The 15,029-nt window shown below is 46.4% G+C and overlaps 3 protein-coding genes across 4 annotated transcripts; 2 read left to right on the top strand and 1 right to left on the bottom strand.

The window, feature by feature from the left end:
* The first annotated feature begins 1,285 nt into the window (after positions 1 to 1,285).
* LOC306838688 (protein FAM240B) lies at positions 1,286 to 8,289 on the top strand. The gene is made up of 3 exons (XM_079367011.1): positions 1,286 to 1,460; positions 2,702 to 2,823; positions 8,047 to 8,289. The coding sequence occupies exons 2-3, from the start codon at positions 2,702 to 2,704 to the stop codon at positions 8,183 to 8,185; spliced, it is 261 nt and encodes an 86-aa protein (XP_079223137.1). The 5' UTR covers positions 1,286 to 1,460; the 3' UTR covers positions 8,186 to 8,289.
* Positions 8,290 to 8,555: 266 nt separating this feature from the next.
* On the bottom strand, positions 8,556 to 12,016 carry nudt18 (nudix (nucleoside diphosphate linked moiety X)-type motif 18). The gene is made up of 7 exons (XM_079366998.1): positions 11,937 to 12,016; positions 11,123 to 11,295; positions 10,632 to 10,742; positions 10,088 to 10,190; positions 9,791 to 9,914; positions 9,553 to 9,677; positions 8,556 to 9,466 (listed from the first exon to the last, which is right to left on the bottom strand). The coding sequence occupies exons 2-7, from the start codon at positions 11,291 to 11,293 to the stop codon at positions 9,084 to 9,086; spliced, it is 1,017 nt and encodes a 338-aa protein (XP_079223124.1). The 5' UTR covers positions 11,294 to 11,295; positions 11,937 to 12,016; the 3' UTR covers positions 8,556 to 9,083.
* Positions 12,017 to 12,406: 390 nt separating this feature from the next.
* Positions 12,407 to 14,351, top strand: sdhaf1 (succinate dehydrogenase complex assembly factor 1). 2 transcript variants are annotated; one of them, XM_079360283.1, is made up of 2 exons: positions 12,407 to 12,522; positions 13,504 to 14,351. In XM_079360283.1, exon 2 carries the CDS (start codon positions 13,919 to 13,921, stop codon positions 14,165 to 14,167), a length of 249 nt encoding a protein of 82 aa, XP_079216409.1. In that variant the 5' UTR covers positions 12,407 to 12,522; positions 13,504 to 13,918; the 3' UTR covers positions 14,168 to 14,351. The 2 variants fall into 2 exon arrangements, with proteins under 2 accessions (XP_079216409.1, XP_079216408.1); XM_079360282.1 differs by having other exon boundaries at positions 12,407 to 12,590.
* Positions 14,352 to 15,029: the final 678 nt, after the last annotated feature.

Raw genomic sequence — 15,029 nt, 5'->3', positions numbered from 1 at the left:
ACAGCCTGTTTATATTGGTACAACACCCAGAGTGTGTGTGTGTGTGTGTGTGTGTGTGTGTGTGTGTGTGTGTGTGTTCGGGGCAGCATCATATCTCAGCCCAGGAGGATTGAAATATCAAACATGTGTTATCACCCAACTGAGACACACACACACACACACACACACACACACACACACACTGACACACACACACACACTGACACACACACACACACACACACACACACTGACACACACACACACTGACACACACACACACACACACACACACACACACACTGACACACACTAACACTGACACACACACACACACTGACACACACACACTGACACACACACACACACTGACATACACACACACACACACACACGCTTGTAAAATGTCGTCTGAAGTCCATGACATCATCATTTAAGCAGATCACTTTCTGTCTCCACACACACACACACCACACACACACACACACACACACACACACACACACACACACACACATTGAGATGACATCATCGTAAACAGATCGTTTGTCAGAGACCTTTGGTGTTTTTTTAGTTATATAATCGAGAACTTTTACAATAACTGTGTTGGATGTTTTTTTTCTCTCTGCTATTAAACTAAACGCCATCGAGAAACCGATTCAAAGGAGTCGGACGACAAGCAGCCCTGATGGTCACAAACTTTCTTTCCTTCCAGCCTCTGTGGCGTTGTGCCCCGCCCTGTTTGATCTCACCTGTCCCGTGAGTGTTGCCTTTACACAAGAAGAGACCACATGAACCACATGTGACACGTTTTCAGAGAAGGCGGAGCCCAAACACTTCGATGGACGTTTTATAGTGCAGCAGTTGTGAGTTTGAATCCGACCTCGGCTCTTTGCTGCACGTCATCCCTCGCTCTCTCCATTTCCGTGTGTGTGTGTGTGTGTGTGTGTGTGTGTGTGTGTGAGTGAGTGTGTGTGAGTCCTGAAGCTGGAGTCCCGCTGCCTGTGTGTTGTTGTCGGCTCCTCCTCTCGTGTTTTAGTCGAGGATTAGAGAACGACCTCGTGCTCACTGTCTGACTCGCTCGACCTTCATGCTGTGTAGAATCGATAAGTGGTGAAAGGTGTTCGCTGACTTTGTGCCAAACATGGAGAAGAAAAACGTCCACGTCAGAGACGTCCTCAACTGTGTTCGGCTTCATCAACCAATCAGAAGCCGGAGTTTAATCAAGACAACTAAAAAAAAATCTGAAACTAAAATAGATTAATTCACACCTCTGATCTCTTCCTCCATCATCCCCATCACCCCCCCCCTCTCTCTCTCTCTCTCTCTCTCTCCCTCTCTCTCTCACTCTCTCTCTCTCTCTCTAGCTCGCCCTCTGTCTGCCTGCAGTCCATTAAATCCCAGCACAGTGCAGAGAGAGAGAGATGGACGAGAGAGAACACACAGAGAGAGAGAGAGAGAGGCTGACGGACTGAATCAAGGTTTGTGTTTTTGTTCCTTCAGTAAATCTAAAATATTTACGTGTTAATTTTTTGTCTATAAATCAGTTAATAAGATGAAACTCAGGAGTTTTATTTGATCTTCTTTGCTTTAAGTCATAAACATGTTTAACAGCATCATGTTCGAGCCATCATGTCATCATGGTTTGTTTTAGTTAGAAGAGCTCGGTTCATTTTTACATTTGATTTATTTCACTGTTTGGATTTCTTCTTTTCTTTCTTCATGTTGTTTTTTCTCTTTTTATTTTTTTATGCTTTTTTCCCCTCAAGTTTCCTCTTTCATGTTTTCTGTTTTATTTTGGTAATTTCTTTACCTCGTCTTTCTCTACATCCTGTTTTATGTGTTTTATTATTGTCACGTTCTCGGTGTTAGTTCTTGTCACACTTGCAGAAAAAAAAGAAAAAAAACTCCTGAGGTGGGGGGGGGGGGGGGGGGGGGGGGTTTGGGACTGTATTCCTATATTTCCTTTAGCGTTGATATCAAGGAAAATATTCTCATTATAGCGTTCAGACAATCCTGCGTCTTTTTTTAACTACATCATTTACCCCAGGAGACCCCGGACCCTCCCAACCCCCCCAACCCCCCCAACCTCCCGACCCCCCCTGACCCCCCCCTCCTGTCTGAGAGCGGTTTTCCTGAAATCATCTGGATATTTTCAGGAGTTCAGATGTGAAATCAGCTGATGTCTTTCGTGTTTCCTGTTTTATTTTGTAGTTCTTTCTTGTCCCTGATTCCTGTTTTATTTTGTAGTTCTTTCTTGTCCCTGATTCCTGTTTTATTTTGTAGTTCTTTCTTGTCCCTGATTCCTGTTTTATTTTGTAGTTCTTTCTTGTCCCTGATTCCTGTTTTATTTTGTAGTTCTTTCTTGTCCCTGATTCCTGTTTTATTTTGTAGTTCTTTCTTGTCCCTGATGCGTTGACGGACTTCATGAAAGCCGATTCTCAGTTTTACCCGACGGATGGAAACACAAAAACGTTTCTCAGTCTGAATTGAACTTTCCTTCCCGATCGCTGGATATAAAAACTTTTTTTCTTTTATTGCTTTGACAACAACTTGTGAATTTTCCCTGCAGGACGTTCAGCCATGTCGTCATCATCACCACAATATTTTCTTTTTTTTTTTTTTTGGAAATATTGTATGCACCTCCGTCACGGTTTTGATTGTGGTCAGTGCGCTGTGACATCACTGGCGTTTTAATCAGTCGGTGTTTTTGTTGTTGCAGATGAATCTGGCTCTGATCCACGACCGGATGCACATCAAGACGTTCTGGGAGAAGAGGATCGACTCCGAGTGTCAGCATGTTGAGAGCGAGGAGCAGAGGAGGAACAAGAGCGCCTTAAAGAAGTCAGTGAAGCTCTGCGTCACCAGCGAGTGATTTCACACCTGCACAAAACTCACTCAGACGTCACGCCGAGTATTTTTTTATGATGTGAGAACGCAGCAGGATTTAATCGGGAGAATTCACCTCGAGCGAGGCGGCGTCTGCAGATGAGCGCTGACATCTCCGTGCACGTAATCAAACGATTCTGTTTCCTGTTCCTGCGCGTTCTGCTGCTTTATCTGCTTCCCTGTCTTCTCTTTCACGACGTGTCTTACCTCAGGAGACCTCCGGGGTCGCTCCGTTACCTCGTCATGTTCAGTCGTGGTCGGCGTGTGACCGTCTGGCAAATAGACGCATCTAAAAACAGATGGTCGCCGCAGACGAAGCCCGAGGAAACATCAGACATGAAGCTGCAGGAGCCGGGGATCGAACTCTCCCGCTGAGCCACAGCAGACTTTACAAGAAGACCAACACTAACTCAGGCAGACACGTGGGTCATACAGAGGAAAAATCATGGACTGAATTTTGCTCTGGACGAAAATTTATCAACAATTTTTTTTTTTTTTTTTATAAATTGGTAAAAAAAATTATCGTTAGAGGTTTAATTGAACTTACTTTGATAATCCTGCATTTCCCTCTGTGGCAACCAGAACTCCGAGAAAACATGGCGTAACTCTTGTTCCGACATCGATGTTCCTCACGGGAAGATTTATTCATTTGTGCAGCTTTTGAATCTTTTTGTTTTTTTGTTATTAAACGTGAAAAATCGTGACAAAAAAAAAGTTACCTCAAGTAAATTTTTTAAATTAAAAAAAAAAAGTCTCCTAAATAATCAGACACATTTTCTCGCCTGTTCACACACGCCCCCCCTCCCCCCCCCCCCCCCGTCCTGTGACCGCACGGTGTGATATTTGCTTCAGACTCGTTCATCGGTAATTATATCTGCACACGCTGAAGTTTCACCACCGCGTGGTCGACCGCCTTGCCAGCGAAACTCTCGACTCTGCGAGGTGCATGTGTGAAAGAGCCGGCCCGTGTTGTTGTCTCCATGTAAGGTCAACGCAGCAGGAGCCCGTATACAACCTCATTAAACCTTCACCTCTTAACGTTGCATCAGCCATTAGGCGAATCCCTCCTAACCCCGCTCTTCTTCTCCTCTAACCTCCAACCTCCTCTTCAGCCCATCACACCTAATCCCCCTGCTATCCATTACTCTGTACCCCTAATCCCCTCCCTATCCATCCTGTGTATCTCCTAATCCTCCAGCTATCCGTTACCCCGCAGCCCCCAGACTCTGCAGCTATCCGCCCCCCCCCCCTTTCCCTCTAACCCCGCTTCTAGTCCCTGCTAATTGTGTCTGTTATGTGTGACCCGGCCAGAGGCTGGAAAAACATGTTGCAGAGAGCGGAGGTGATAATCACAGAGCGATGAGTGATGGAGGCCGGCTGACACACACGCTGCAGCCTCGGATACACACGGGCTCAAATTAGAAGATATCCTGCTCTTAGGGCGTCGGATTCTTTTCTAGAAACATCTCATCGATGCAAACTTTCCATTTTAGCGGGGACTTAAAATACGTCTTCACAGCTAAAACCAAAACCACTTTAAAACGGTTCCAGCAGGAGAGCGAGTCCACCTCTCTCTCTCACTGGGAACCAGTCGGCTTAAAAAAAACAGATTTTAATGGGACCATAAACTTCTCAGAGGTGAAACAAAAAAAAATCCCCTGAAAGACCGGACACATTGGACACCCATGGCTTAGTGGTTACCTTGCACGTCCCCATGAGCAGAGGCCACACCCCTTCTCACAGCAGCAGCCGCAGGTTCAAATCCGACGTCAGCCCTCCTCGCTCTCTCTCCTCCCGACTGTTCATCTCTCCGTTCAGCGGACTCACGTACAACAACACGTCTCAGAGATGCATCATGTTTTCTTCCCTTTTAACCCCTCGACGCCCGTTGTCCCGAATTTACATCAAACAGCTTCCGCTCCGAATGCAGCAACAACAGCGTCCGTGTTCCTCCAACTGCTGATTGATGCTCCTTCAATACAAACCGAGGAACCTTTAGCAGGCACGAGTTTATCATCGGAGACAGAACAGCATCCGTTTGATGTGCTGTTTTCAAATCAACGTTCTCAAATGTTCATTTATCGACTTGAAATCAGAAACACGTAAAAAAAATGTTTTAATACTTGGAGGCAGATTCAGACATCGAGGGGTTAAAAGGTCACGTTTGTCAGGATGATTGTGGGATGAGCAGCAGAGCGGAGTGTGTCTTCACGTCTGTCGGTCTCCGTGTCTTCACGTCTGTCGGTCTCCGTGTGTCTTCACGTCTGTCTTCACGTCTGTCTTCACGTCTGTCTTCACGTCTGTCTTCACGTCTGTCTGTCTCCGTGTGTCTTCACGTCTGTCTGTCTCCGTGTGTCTTCACGTCTGTCTTCACGTCTGTCTTCACGTCTGTCTTCACGTCTGTCTGTCTCCGTGTGTCTTCACGTCTGTCTGTCTCCGTGTGTCTTCACGTCTGTCTTCACGTCTGTCTTCACGACTGTCTGTCTCCGTGTGTCTTCACGTCTGTCTGTCTCCGTGTGTCTTCACGTCTGTCTTCACGTCTGTCTTCACGTCTGTCTGTCTCCGTGTGTCTTCACGTCTGTCTGTCTCCGTGTGTCTTCACGTCTGTCTTCACGTCTGTCTTCACGTCTGTCTGTCTCCGTGTGTCTTCACGTCTGTCTGTCTCCGTGTGTCTTCACGTCTGTCTTCACGTCTGTCTTCACGTCTGTCTTCACGTCTGTCTGTCTCCGTGTGTCTTCACGTCTGTCTGTCTCCGTGTGTCTTCACGTCTGTCTTCACGTCTGTCTTCACGTCTGTCTGTCTCCGTGTGTCTTCACGTCTGTCTTCACGTCTGTCTTCACGACTGTCTGTCTCCGTGTGTCTTCACGTCTGTCGGTCTCCGTGTGTCTTCACGACTGTCTGTCTCCGTGTCTTCACGTCTGTCTTCACGTCTGTCGGTCTCCGTGTGTCTTCACGTCTGTCGGTCTCCGTGTGTCTTCACGTCTGTCTTCACGTCTGTCGGTCTCCGTGTGTCTTCACGTCTGTCTTCACGTCTGTCGGTCTCCGTGTGTCTTCACGTCTGTCTTCACGTCTGTCGGTCTCCGTGTGTCTTCACGTCTGACGGTCTCTGTGTGTCTTCACGTCTGTCTTCACGTCTGTCTGTCTCCGTGTGTCTTCACGTCTGTCGGTCTCCGTGTGTCTTCACGTCTGTCTTCACATCTGACGGTCTCCGTGTGTCTTCACGTCTGTCTTCACGTCTGTCTGTCTCCGTGTGTCTTCACGTCTGTCGGTCTCCGTGTGTCTTCACGTCTGTCTTCACGTCTGTCGGTCTCCGTGTGTCTTCACGTCTGTCTTCACGTCTGTTGGTCTCCGTGTGTCTTCACGTCTGACGGTCTCTGTGTGTCTTCACGTCTGTCTTCACGTCTGTCGGTCTCCGTGTGTCTTCACGTCTGTCTTCACGTCTGTTGGTCTCCGTGTGTCTTCACGTCTGACGGTCTCTGTGTGTCTTCACGTCTGTCTTCACGTCTGTCGGTCTCCGTGTGTCTTCACGTCTGTCTTCACGTCTGTTGGTCTCCGTGTGTCTTCACGTCTGTCTGTCTCCGTGTGTCTTCACGTCTGTCGGTCTCCGTGTGTCTTCACGTCTGTCTTCACATCTGACGGTCTCCGTGTGTCTTCACGTCTGTCTTCACGTCTGTCGGTCTCCGTGTGTCTTCACGTCTGTCGGTCACCGTGTGTCTTCACGTCTGACGGTCTCCGTGTGTCCTCACGTCTGTCGGTCTCCGTGTGTCTTCACGTCTGTCGGTCTCCGTGTGTCTTCACGTCTGTCGGTCTCCGTGTGTCTTCACGTCTGTCGGTCTCCGTGTGTCTTCACGTCTGTCTTCACATCTGACGGTCTCCGTGTGTCTTCACGTCTGTCTTCACGTCTGTCGGTCTCCGTGTGTCTTCACGTCTGTCGGTCACCGTGTGTCTTCACGTCTGACGGTCTCCGTGTGTCCTCACGTCTGTCGGTCTCCGTGTGTCTTCACGTCTGTCGGTCTCCGTGTGTCTTCACGTCTGTCTGTCTCCGTGTGTCCTCACGTCTGTCTGTCTCCGTGTGTCTTCACGTCTGTCGGTCTCCGTGTGTCTTCACGTCTGTCGGTCTCCGTGTGTCTTCACGTCTGACGGTCTCCGTGTGTCTTCACGTCTGTCGGTCTCCGTGTGTCTTCACGCCTGTCGGTCTCCGTGTGTCTTCACGCCTGTCGGTCTCCGTGTGTCTTCACGCGTCTCTTTTTGTCTTTGTGTCTGTCTTTGTCGAGGTCAGGTGGATTGTCAGCAGCTGAGAGAACAAATGGAATAATCCAGAAAACACGACAGGAAGGTGTTGAAGAGATAGTGAGGACAGCTGAGAGTGAGCGTTAGGTTACACACACACACACACACACACACACACACACACACACACACACACACACACACACACACACACACACACGGGGAAGGTGTGTGTTTGATCGATGGTGAAATAAAGAAGTGAAGAGAAGCGCTGATGTGACAGTGATAACTCCTCAGCTGTCACATTCAGACACCAGATCTGGATGAACTCAGCGGCACATTCGACACGACATAAGAGCTCACTGCCACCGCCGCCGCCGCCGCCGCCGCCCACGCCGCCGCCCTCGCTCGCTCGCTGTGACCACGAATCACCGCTTTACCCAAAGACCAATCTGAATGTTTACTAAAAATACGACTTGATCTACTCGTATAAAACACTGAGCATCACCAACCGAGTCCAAGACGAACACCAGACCAGACCGCTCCAAGACCGAGACCGACACGGGACGGGACGGGACGGGCGGCTGTGGCTCAGCTGGAAGAGTCAACTGGAATATCGAGGGTTCGATTCCCAGCTGCTGCAGCAACGTGTCCTTGAGCCTTCGCCTGTGGCGTTTAGGGATCAAGACCAAGGTAGGACGAGACGGAGACAAGACCGAGACCATGTCAATGAAGAAGTCCTGATCTTGTCCCTCCCTCAGAGACTAACACCAGGAAGGATGTGGCCGTAACCGGGGGATACGAACAATTCAAGTTCTTTTAGAAAGAGGCGTTGTCCTTCTAGTCTCTGTCATGACGTGGTCTTGATTTAAAATCCAGTCCGAGACCTTTTTAAAAAGCTGTGCGGTGACCTTTGACCCCTGGTGACCTCTGTGTGTGTCCTTCCAGGCTGCGGGACGAGTGGCTGGTGCGTTTGGAGAGCCGAACCAAACACCTGAAGAACCTGAACGAGAGCTACGTGAAGAAGGCAAAGACGGAGAAACCGGCTGAGCAGATTCAGGTTCAAACGAGCGAAGAGGACGCCTGAAGACGCCCTGAAGACGTCCTGAAGACGCCTGAAGACGTCCCGAAGACGTCCTGAAGACGTCCTCATGTGTGAAGCAATAAAGTGTCTTTTTATTGGACAATAAATATCTGAACCTCCTTTTGTGTTTAATGCTGCAGAGTGTAAACCGTGTTCTTCATGCTCACACACTGAATCCACTGTGGACATTTCAGAGCTGCTGCAGGGAGTGATGGGTTCGGTGCCTCGACGCCTTGCTCAAGGGCGCCCAAGTACCCTAACGTCCAGTCTTAAACCAGCAAGCCCCAGCAGACCTGTCGCTAGTCGTCTGTTAGCAAGAAGAAAGCAACAACACGAGATCATGAAACTAAGACCAAACACCACCACGCATCAATTCTTTTATTTACATTTTATTTCATAAGTTTGGAATGAAAAGGAGCTGATTTCATTATTTCTCTCCCTGAAATAAACAACTTCTTGACACATAAACTCTGTAATTATCTTTTAAAGCTGTGAGGAGGAATAATAAAGTGCTTCTTCACTCATTTCTCCAAAGTGCCACGAAAAAAAAACAACAACCCGGAAACCTGCTGTGTTGAAGCAGCCAGTATGTCCTCCTTCTAACTTTAGATTCTGCTCCTGAATGCTCTGGATCTGATTGGACCAGAGAAGGTAGGCGGGGCTTTGAAGGCCGTTTTGGACGCCCCTGGGTTTGCCAGATATGAGAGCAGTTATCAGGTGTTGTTGGATTTCTCGCTCTGACGTCGTCTCGGTGTTTTCATTTTTAAAAAAACCTCAAAGTCCAATATAAACATCACGCTTTATCATTAACTCTTAATAAATAAATTCTTTCAAAATAAAAGCCCTTTCTTTTCACAATAAGTCTCCTCTGTACGGGTGAGTAACGCCGCGCTGTGATTGGTCAGTAGAGGCTGTGGACGGGTAAGATCGACATGTTTTTGGTCATTTCCAACAATTTCTCTTTCAGCGTTTTTTTCCGGACTTCACACCAGACGTAACGAGAGTTCTCTACGGGCGGCGGCCGCTCCGTCCCCTTCCACTCCACCTTCTCCCCGTCCTCGTTGCGTTGGACGTGGTCGGGCACCAGAGCCACCAGCGTGTTAAAGCACACGCCGTCAGTCTTCCCGTGCTGCCGTCCGTTATGCTGCAGGCTAAAGGCGCCCAGCGTGTTGACGTCGTGGTCGTAGTACGCTTTCGGCATGGCTTCCTGCACCACCATGTTGGCCGCCCAGGTCACCGCGTGAGTCTTCACCGCCGCCGCTGTGGGGAGGTGGAGCGCCGGAGCTGCAGGGACAGAGAGGGAGAACGCGGATGATGTCGTACGAGATAAGAACCGACGTCTCCGTCAGAGTTTGGATCTGACGAGGTACCTTTAAGGACCAGGACCCAGACGCTCTTGTCATTGTTCGTATAGACCAGCACGAACCTCTGCACCACGTGACGGCAGCTCATGTCGATCGGTAACGTGACCGGGTGCCACGGATCCCGACGGTACCTGAAAGCAGCACAGAGTCAAATATTAGTAAACATCTCCAAACGTCATGTTTATGAAATCTTAATTTCTGATTTCATTGATTTAAAAAAAAAAGATTCTTATCGATGTCCTACTTGAGACCGCATTCGATGAGCCGGAGGATGTCTCGTCCTCTCAGCGGGAGAGCAGACTGTCTGTCCCACCAGGACGCCTGAAGAGACTCCTGATCCGCTGCTGACAGACTCTTCAAAGTCCCGCCTAACACACACACACACACACACACACACACACACACACACACACACACACACACACACACACACACACACACACACACACACACACACACACACACACACACACACACACATGGGTCAGACCTGGTTTAAGGGTGAAGGTTCAAACACGTGAGTGAATGTGTGACCTCTGACCTGTGACTCTGGCCAGGAAGATGAAGCGGATCCACTGTGGTCCCTGCTCCTGGATCAGCAGCAAAGTGATCGGCTCACACTCAAAGCCCGCCTCCTCCTTCACCTGCAGAGGAACAGAGCTGTAACTCTGGACAGGTGTGTGTGTGTGTGTGTGTGTGTGTGTGTGTGTGTGTGTGTGTGTGTGTGTGTGTGTGTGTGTGTGTGTGTGTGTGTGTGTGTGTATTAGATAAACCTCTTCACACATACACCAAACGTGAACAACGTGAAAACGCAGCAGGAAGTTCAGAAGTGAAGACGCCTTTTAAAGGAGAGCTGAAACGACTTCAAGGTCTTCAACCAATCATAAATCAGCTTCATTCTCTGCTTGCTCTTTTCCTCCTCTCTCTCTCTCTTTTATACTCAGTATACGTGTCGTCACACGCAGCGTCGATGTCCCGCCCGACGGTGAAAATCTCTCGCCGTGAGGCCGACGCGTGGGAGTGAATTCGAGGAACATTTCCGAAGCAGCCTGACCTGAAATACAGAACAGGAAGTGCTCGCTCACCTCCCTCATGAGCGCCTCCACCAGGCTCTCTCCCACCTCCATCCTCCCTGCAGGCAGGTACCACTGCTTATAACAGTCCTGCTTCGCCTCCTGCACCATCAGCACCTCCTCCTGGGAGAACACACACACACACACACACACACACACACACACACACACACACACACACACACACACACACACACAGATTTGAGTCACACAAACTCAAAGTCTCTGAGAAATATCAGCGACATAAGAGGCACTGATGGCCTAGTGGTAAGAACGGCCCCATGTAGGGAGGTTACAGGTTCGAGTCTGCCTCTCTCTCTCTCTCTCTCTCTGTCCAGATTCCCTTTTCTCTGTCTACTGATCTGACTAAAGGTGCATCACATCGGTGCACAGACTTTAAAGAGCGCCCTCTGGAGGTGTTAACGGCTCATTACAGCTGTAACAACAAGCAGGAGAAGGGACAGAGACAGGATGTTCACAGGATGTAACCAGAGTCATGTGACCTTGTCGTTGAAGATCACGGCGGCGACGATGTACGTGACGTTCTTCCTCAGAGTTGCAGGTTTGCTCTGATCCTGGCCCACGTCACACGAGGTGACCTCTGACCCCTGACCACTCATCATCTTCTCCACCTGCTCCTCCACCTGCCGCCGCTCCGCCTCCGTCACCTCCATGTCTGCAACACGCAAAACAATCAAAACTCTATTATAACAAACAGCACAAAGCTTTATTTAAATTTAGACGTAAACAGTAAATGAATGCAAGGTTAAAATAACATCTCAGACGTTAATAATAATAATACAGTTTAAATTATGTTTTCTTAAATATTTCCTGTTAAAACAAACTCATCAGTTTCTGTGAAATCTTTTTATAACTCTGATGTTTAACACTTTCAGTGACAGTCAAGACATTCAAAACTATCAGGAGAATAATTTACAGACTGTTCTGTCTCCAGTTTGTCTCATAATCAGACATTTTGAATTACTATTGAAGAATAAAGCTGAATTAAACACCGGAAATGGTCATTAAATATTATTATTCCTTCCTGTATGGACTTCTTATGATGTAATTTCACCTTTTAATGAATCATGTTTTTATTTCTAATACTAACATATATATATATATTATATATGTATATTATTGTTATAATTGGTCTTCTGGTAAACGAGACAGAAGCTAACATTAGCTACAGTCAACAACAAAAACCTTTGAATTTTATTTTATTACTTTTATTTTTTGTAACTTCTGAAAAGCTGTTAAGTTGAACTTTCTATTCAAATATTTACGGAAACGAATAAACCAAATTAAATCACGAACCTCTCTGTGATTAGAAACAGAGTGAGCTTCGGACTCTCGGAGCTTTCTGCTTTGTTTTGACATTTGACACCGACCGGCTGAGCCGGAAGTGTACACGCTCTTCCGGTTTATGGTTTTCAATATAAAAAAGCGTTTTTGGGTATACGTACCGGGAAACAACATTAAAGTACATGTCAGTGTTACATCTATATTTAAAATATTAAATGGGAGTCTTTTTTTAACTTTTGCACTCTGTTATTAAGACCTGCCACAGAAACATAAATGGTTATATTTACACACCTGCACAAACATGATCCAATGAACAAAAGTCAATTAATATAATCACATAATATGTGACATTGAAGATGAGAGTAAATGTTGGCGTTAGTGCCTGATCCAGTCTCCATACCACGTGGTGACAGTAATGCACCAAAACGTTGTTTGCAAACCGCCAAAAAAAAAACACCAAGAAAAAAAAGAAGTTATTTTATTGTGAAATCTATGACCGGAAGTTGTATTTTTCTGAAGTCTGATGTGTTCAGTGGTGTCGTAACATGAAGTAAGGTCAACCTGAGTGTGTTTAAATCAGCTCTCTCTGCTTTTTAAAGTAAGTCAGCTTTACTTCTTCAGAATTAATGAACTTTTAATTAAACAGTTTGAAAACTCAACGTGCAGGTAAGATCAACTCTGTTTCATCATCATCACACATTACAGGTGTGTTCTGTTGTTTCACTGTCTTTATGAACAGCAGCTCTTTGGCTTACAGCATCACTGTCACTATAAACATCATTTTTCATAGATCCTATTAAAGGAGATGATCTGAGTTTGAAACCACAGAAACAAACTCCTGAACATTATTTGTTTTTCTTCTGAAGTCTCGTTTGATCACGCGAGTTTCTACGGGAGCTGAAACATGAAACACGTTTAGTAAGTCTGAGACAAATTTACATTTTGGAAAATATTGAAGCATTTTATACAAAAGCAAAGCACTTAGACTGAGGACAAAACAAATGTACATTTTAGAGAACACAATGAGAAACTGTTTTACAGCCGGCTGAACACTTTCACAATTCCAGATGGAGCATTGAGGGAACGCCACTTTTAAAATCACGCCGGTTATTAGAAAATGTCCTGACCTGCCTTTTAACTAACCTCTCACTCAGTTGGGTTCAGGCTGATTGTAGTTTGGTCTCGTAAAAGTGTTTTGCATCTTTTAAATGTGTGTAACTTCTATGCTTCAGTGTTGTAACATCAAACTGAGCTCAGCCTTGTGAAATTATTTATCGATGTTTCTGTCTTTTCCAAAGATGATGAGTGCTGATCTGAAACGCTCAGAGATGCAGGTTGGCTTGAAACACGATTACGGTTTTATTACAAGGAGGTGTCAGCCTGTTTTTAAACCATAACAAGCCCACAAGGAAAAATGGAAGAGATTATTATTGACATTTTTATTTGATAAAACCTTCAAGGAGCACAAATGTCACACAGCCTGAGAGTGACGTAGCATTTTATTATATTAACATATTGACTGTTTTTTTGTGAGACAGTTGTTGTCACATGTTAATTCAGTTTGTCTTTCCTCCGACAGTCGGACATCAGATCCTCCCTCCCCGCATCCCCTCGGTACCTGAAAACCTCAGGAGACTTGTCAGCCAATCAGCGCTCCTTCAGTCTGACAGTGGAGCATCGTGGTGCGTTCAGGGTCCTCGGTATTCAGCCTTACTATCTGGACTCCTTCAGGATTCATTGAATGTTCAGAGCAGGTTTTATCCTTCAGAGGAGCAGCGGCCTGTCGTGTTCACACTTTGGATTTTTAGAGCGATGTTTGGGGTTTACTGTTTTCCTTCCATACAGCACAGAGAGACTCCTATTGCAGCAACACTTAGTGGACATTAAGGGAACTGCAGTTCAAACTACCCTGCCGCTGTAAAAGCTTCCTGGTGTCTGTTTTTGTCCATTCAAGAAGAAGGATCTCCGGTCTGGTGAGGGAGCGAGTTAGTGCGATGGCTCGTCACAGTAAGCTGCAGAAGCAGGTCCTGTCTCTGTACCGGCAGTTCCTGCGGGCCGGCCAGGACAAACCGGGCTTCATCCCCAGAATCCGCGACGAGTTCAGAGAGAACTCTCGCATCAAGAAGTCCGACGTGATGCACATCGAGTATCTGTACCGACGAGCGCAGAGGCAGCTGGAGCAGCTGAAGGACGTCAACACCAAACAGCTGGGATCCTTCTCCAAACCTGGAGAGAAGAGCTGACCTCTGACCTGCGTGACATCACGGGACCCTGAAGTACTCAACTACCTCCCAAAGACTCGCTCACTGAGGCTGCGTTCAAATAACGGAGAAACTGATGTGAAAAGAAGTTGTGTTATGAAACAGCATGTTTGAAAGTGAAACTGTGCATAATAAACAAAGTGATGTGGACAACACGCTCAGTAAATCAATTTGTACTTTTTGTTGATGCATTTATGGAGCGACTTCCTGTAACGATGACGCCGCTGAGAGGCTGACGTCAAGATCCAGAATAAATAATATAAACATTATTTTCACTCGTTGGGAGGAGCAGACGGCCACATTGTTTATGTGAAAACTTACATTTAAAGGATTTTTTTGTTTACAACACTTTCATTTCAGCATCCGTCTTTAATTCAACTTCTATTTGTGTGTGTTTTTTTTTTTGTTTTAACAGTAATTGGTAAAATATCTAATTTTAGATAATTCAACTTTTGTATTTGGTTATGGAAGGCATCTCATGACCCGCCCTTCTCAGTGTCTCAGGAGCCCTCAGGGGGGGGTCACAAACCCCACTAAAGGAAAACACTGGAGTCTGGAGAAGACTTAGACCTGGACCCCGAAGACCCCATTTGACAATGTATTTTTTTTTAGTGAGTTTTGGAGATATTAAAATCAACAATCAGTGACCTCAGGGTGTGAATGTGTAGGTGTGTGTCAGAAGACTAGAAAATTAATATACATGCTCAAATCCATTTACCATAATCAATACATTTTACTGATATTAATTTTATTTCACATTCTTTTACTGAAGTGAAATCTTAAATAGCTCAATGCTAACAAAGTGTATTTATTGTGTTGTTTCTCTAATTAAACTTATATTTAT

Source organism: Symphodus melops (assembly GCF_947650265.1).
Source record: "Symphodus melops genome assembly, chromosome: 1".
Lineage (NCBI taxonomy): Eukaryota > Metazoa > Chordata > Actinopteri > Labriformes > Labridae > Symphodus > Symphodus melops.
The sequence above is the reverse complement of the archived record's forward strand: the minus strand, read 5'-3'. Positions and strand labels throughout refer to the sequence as shown.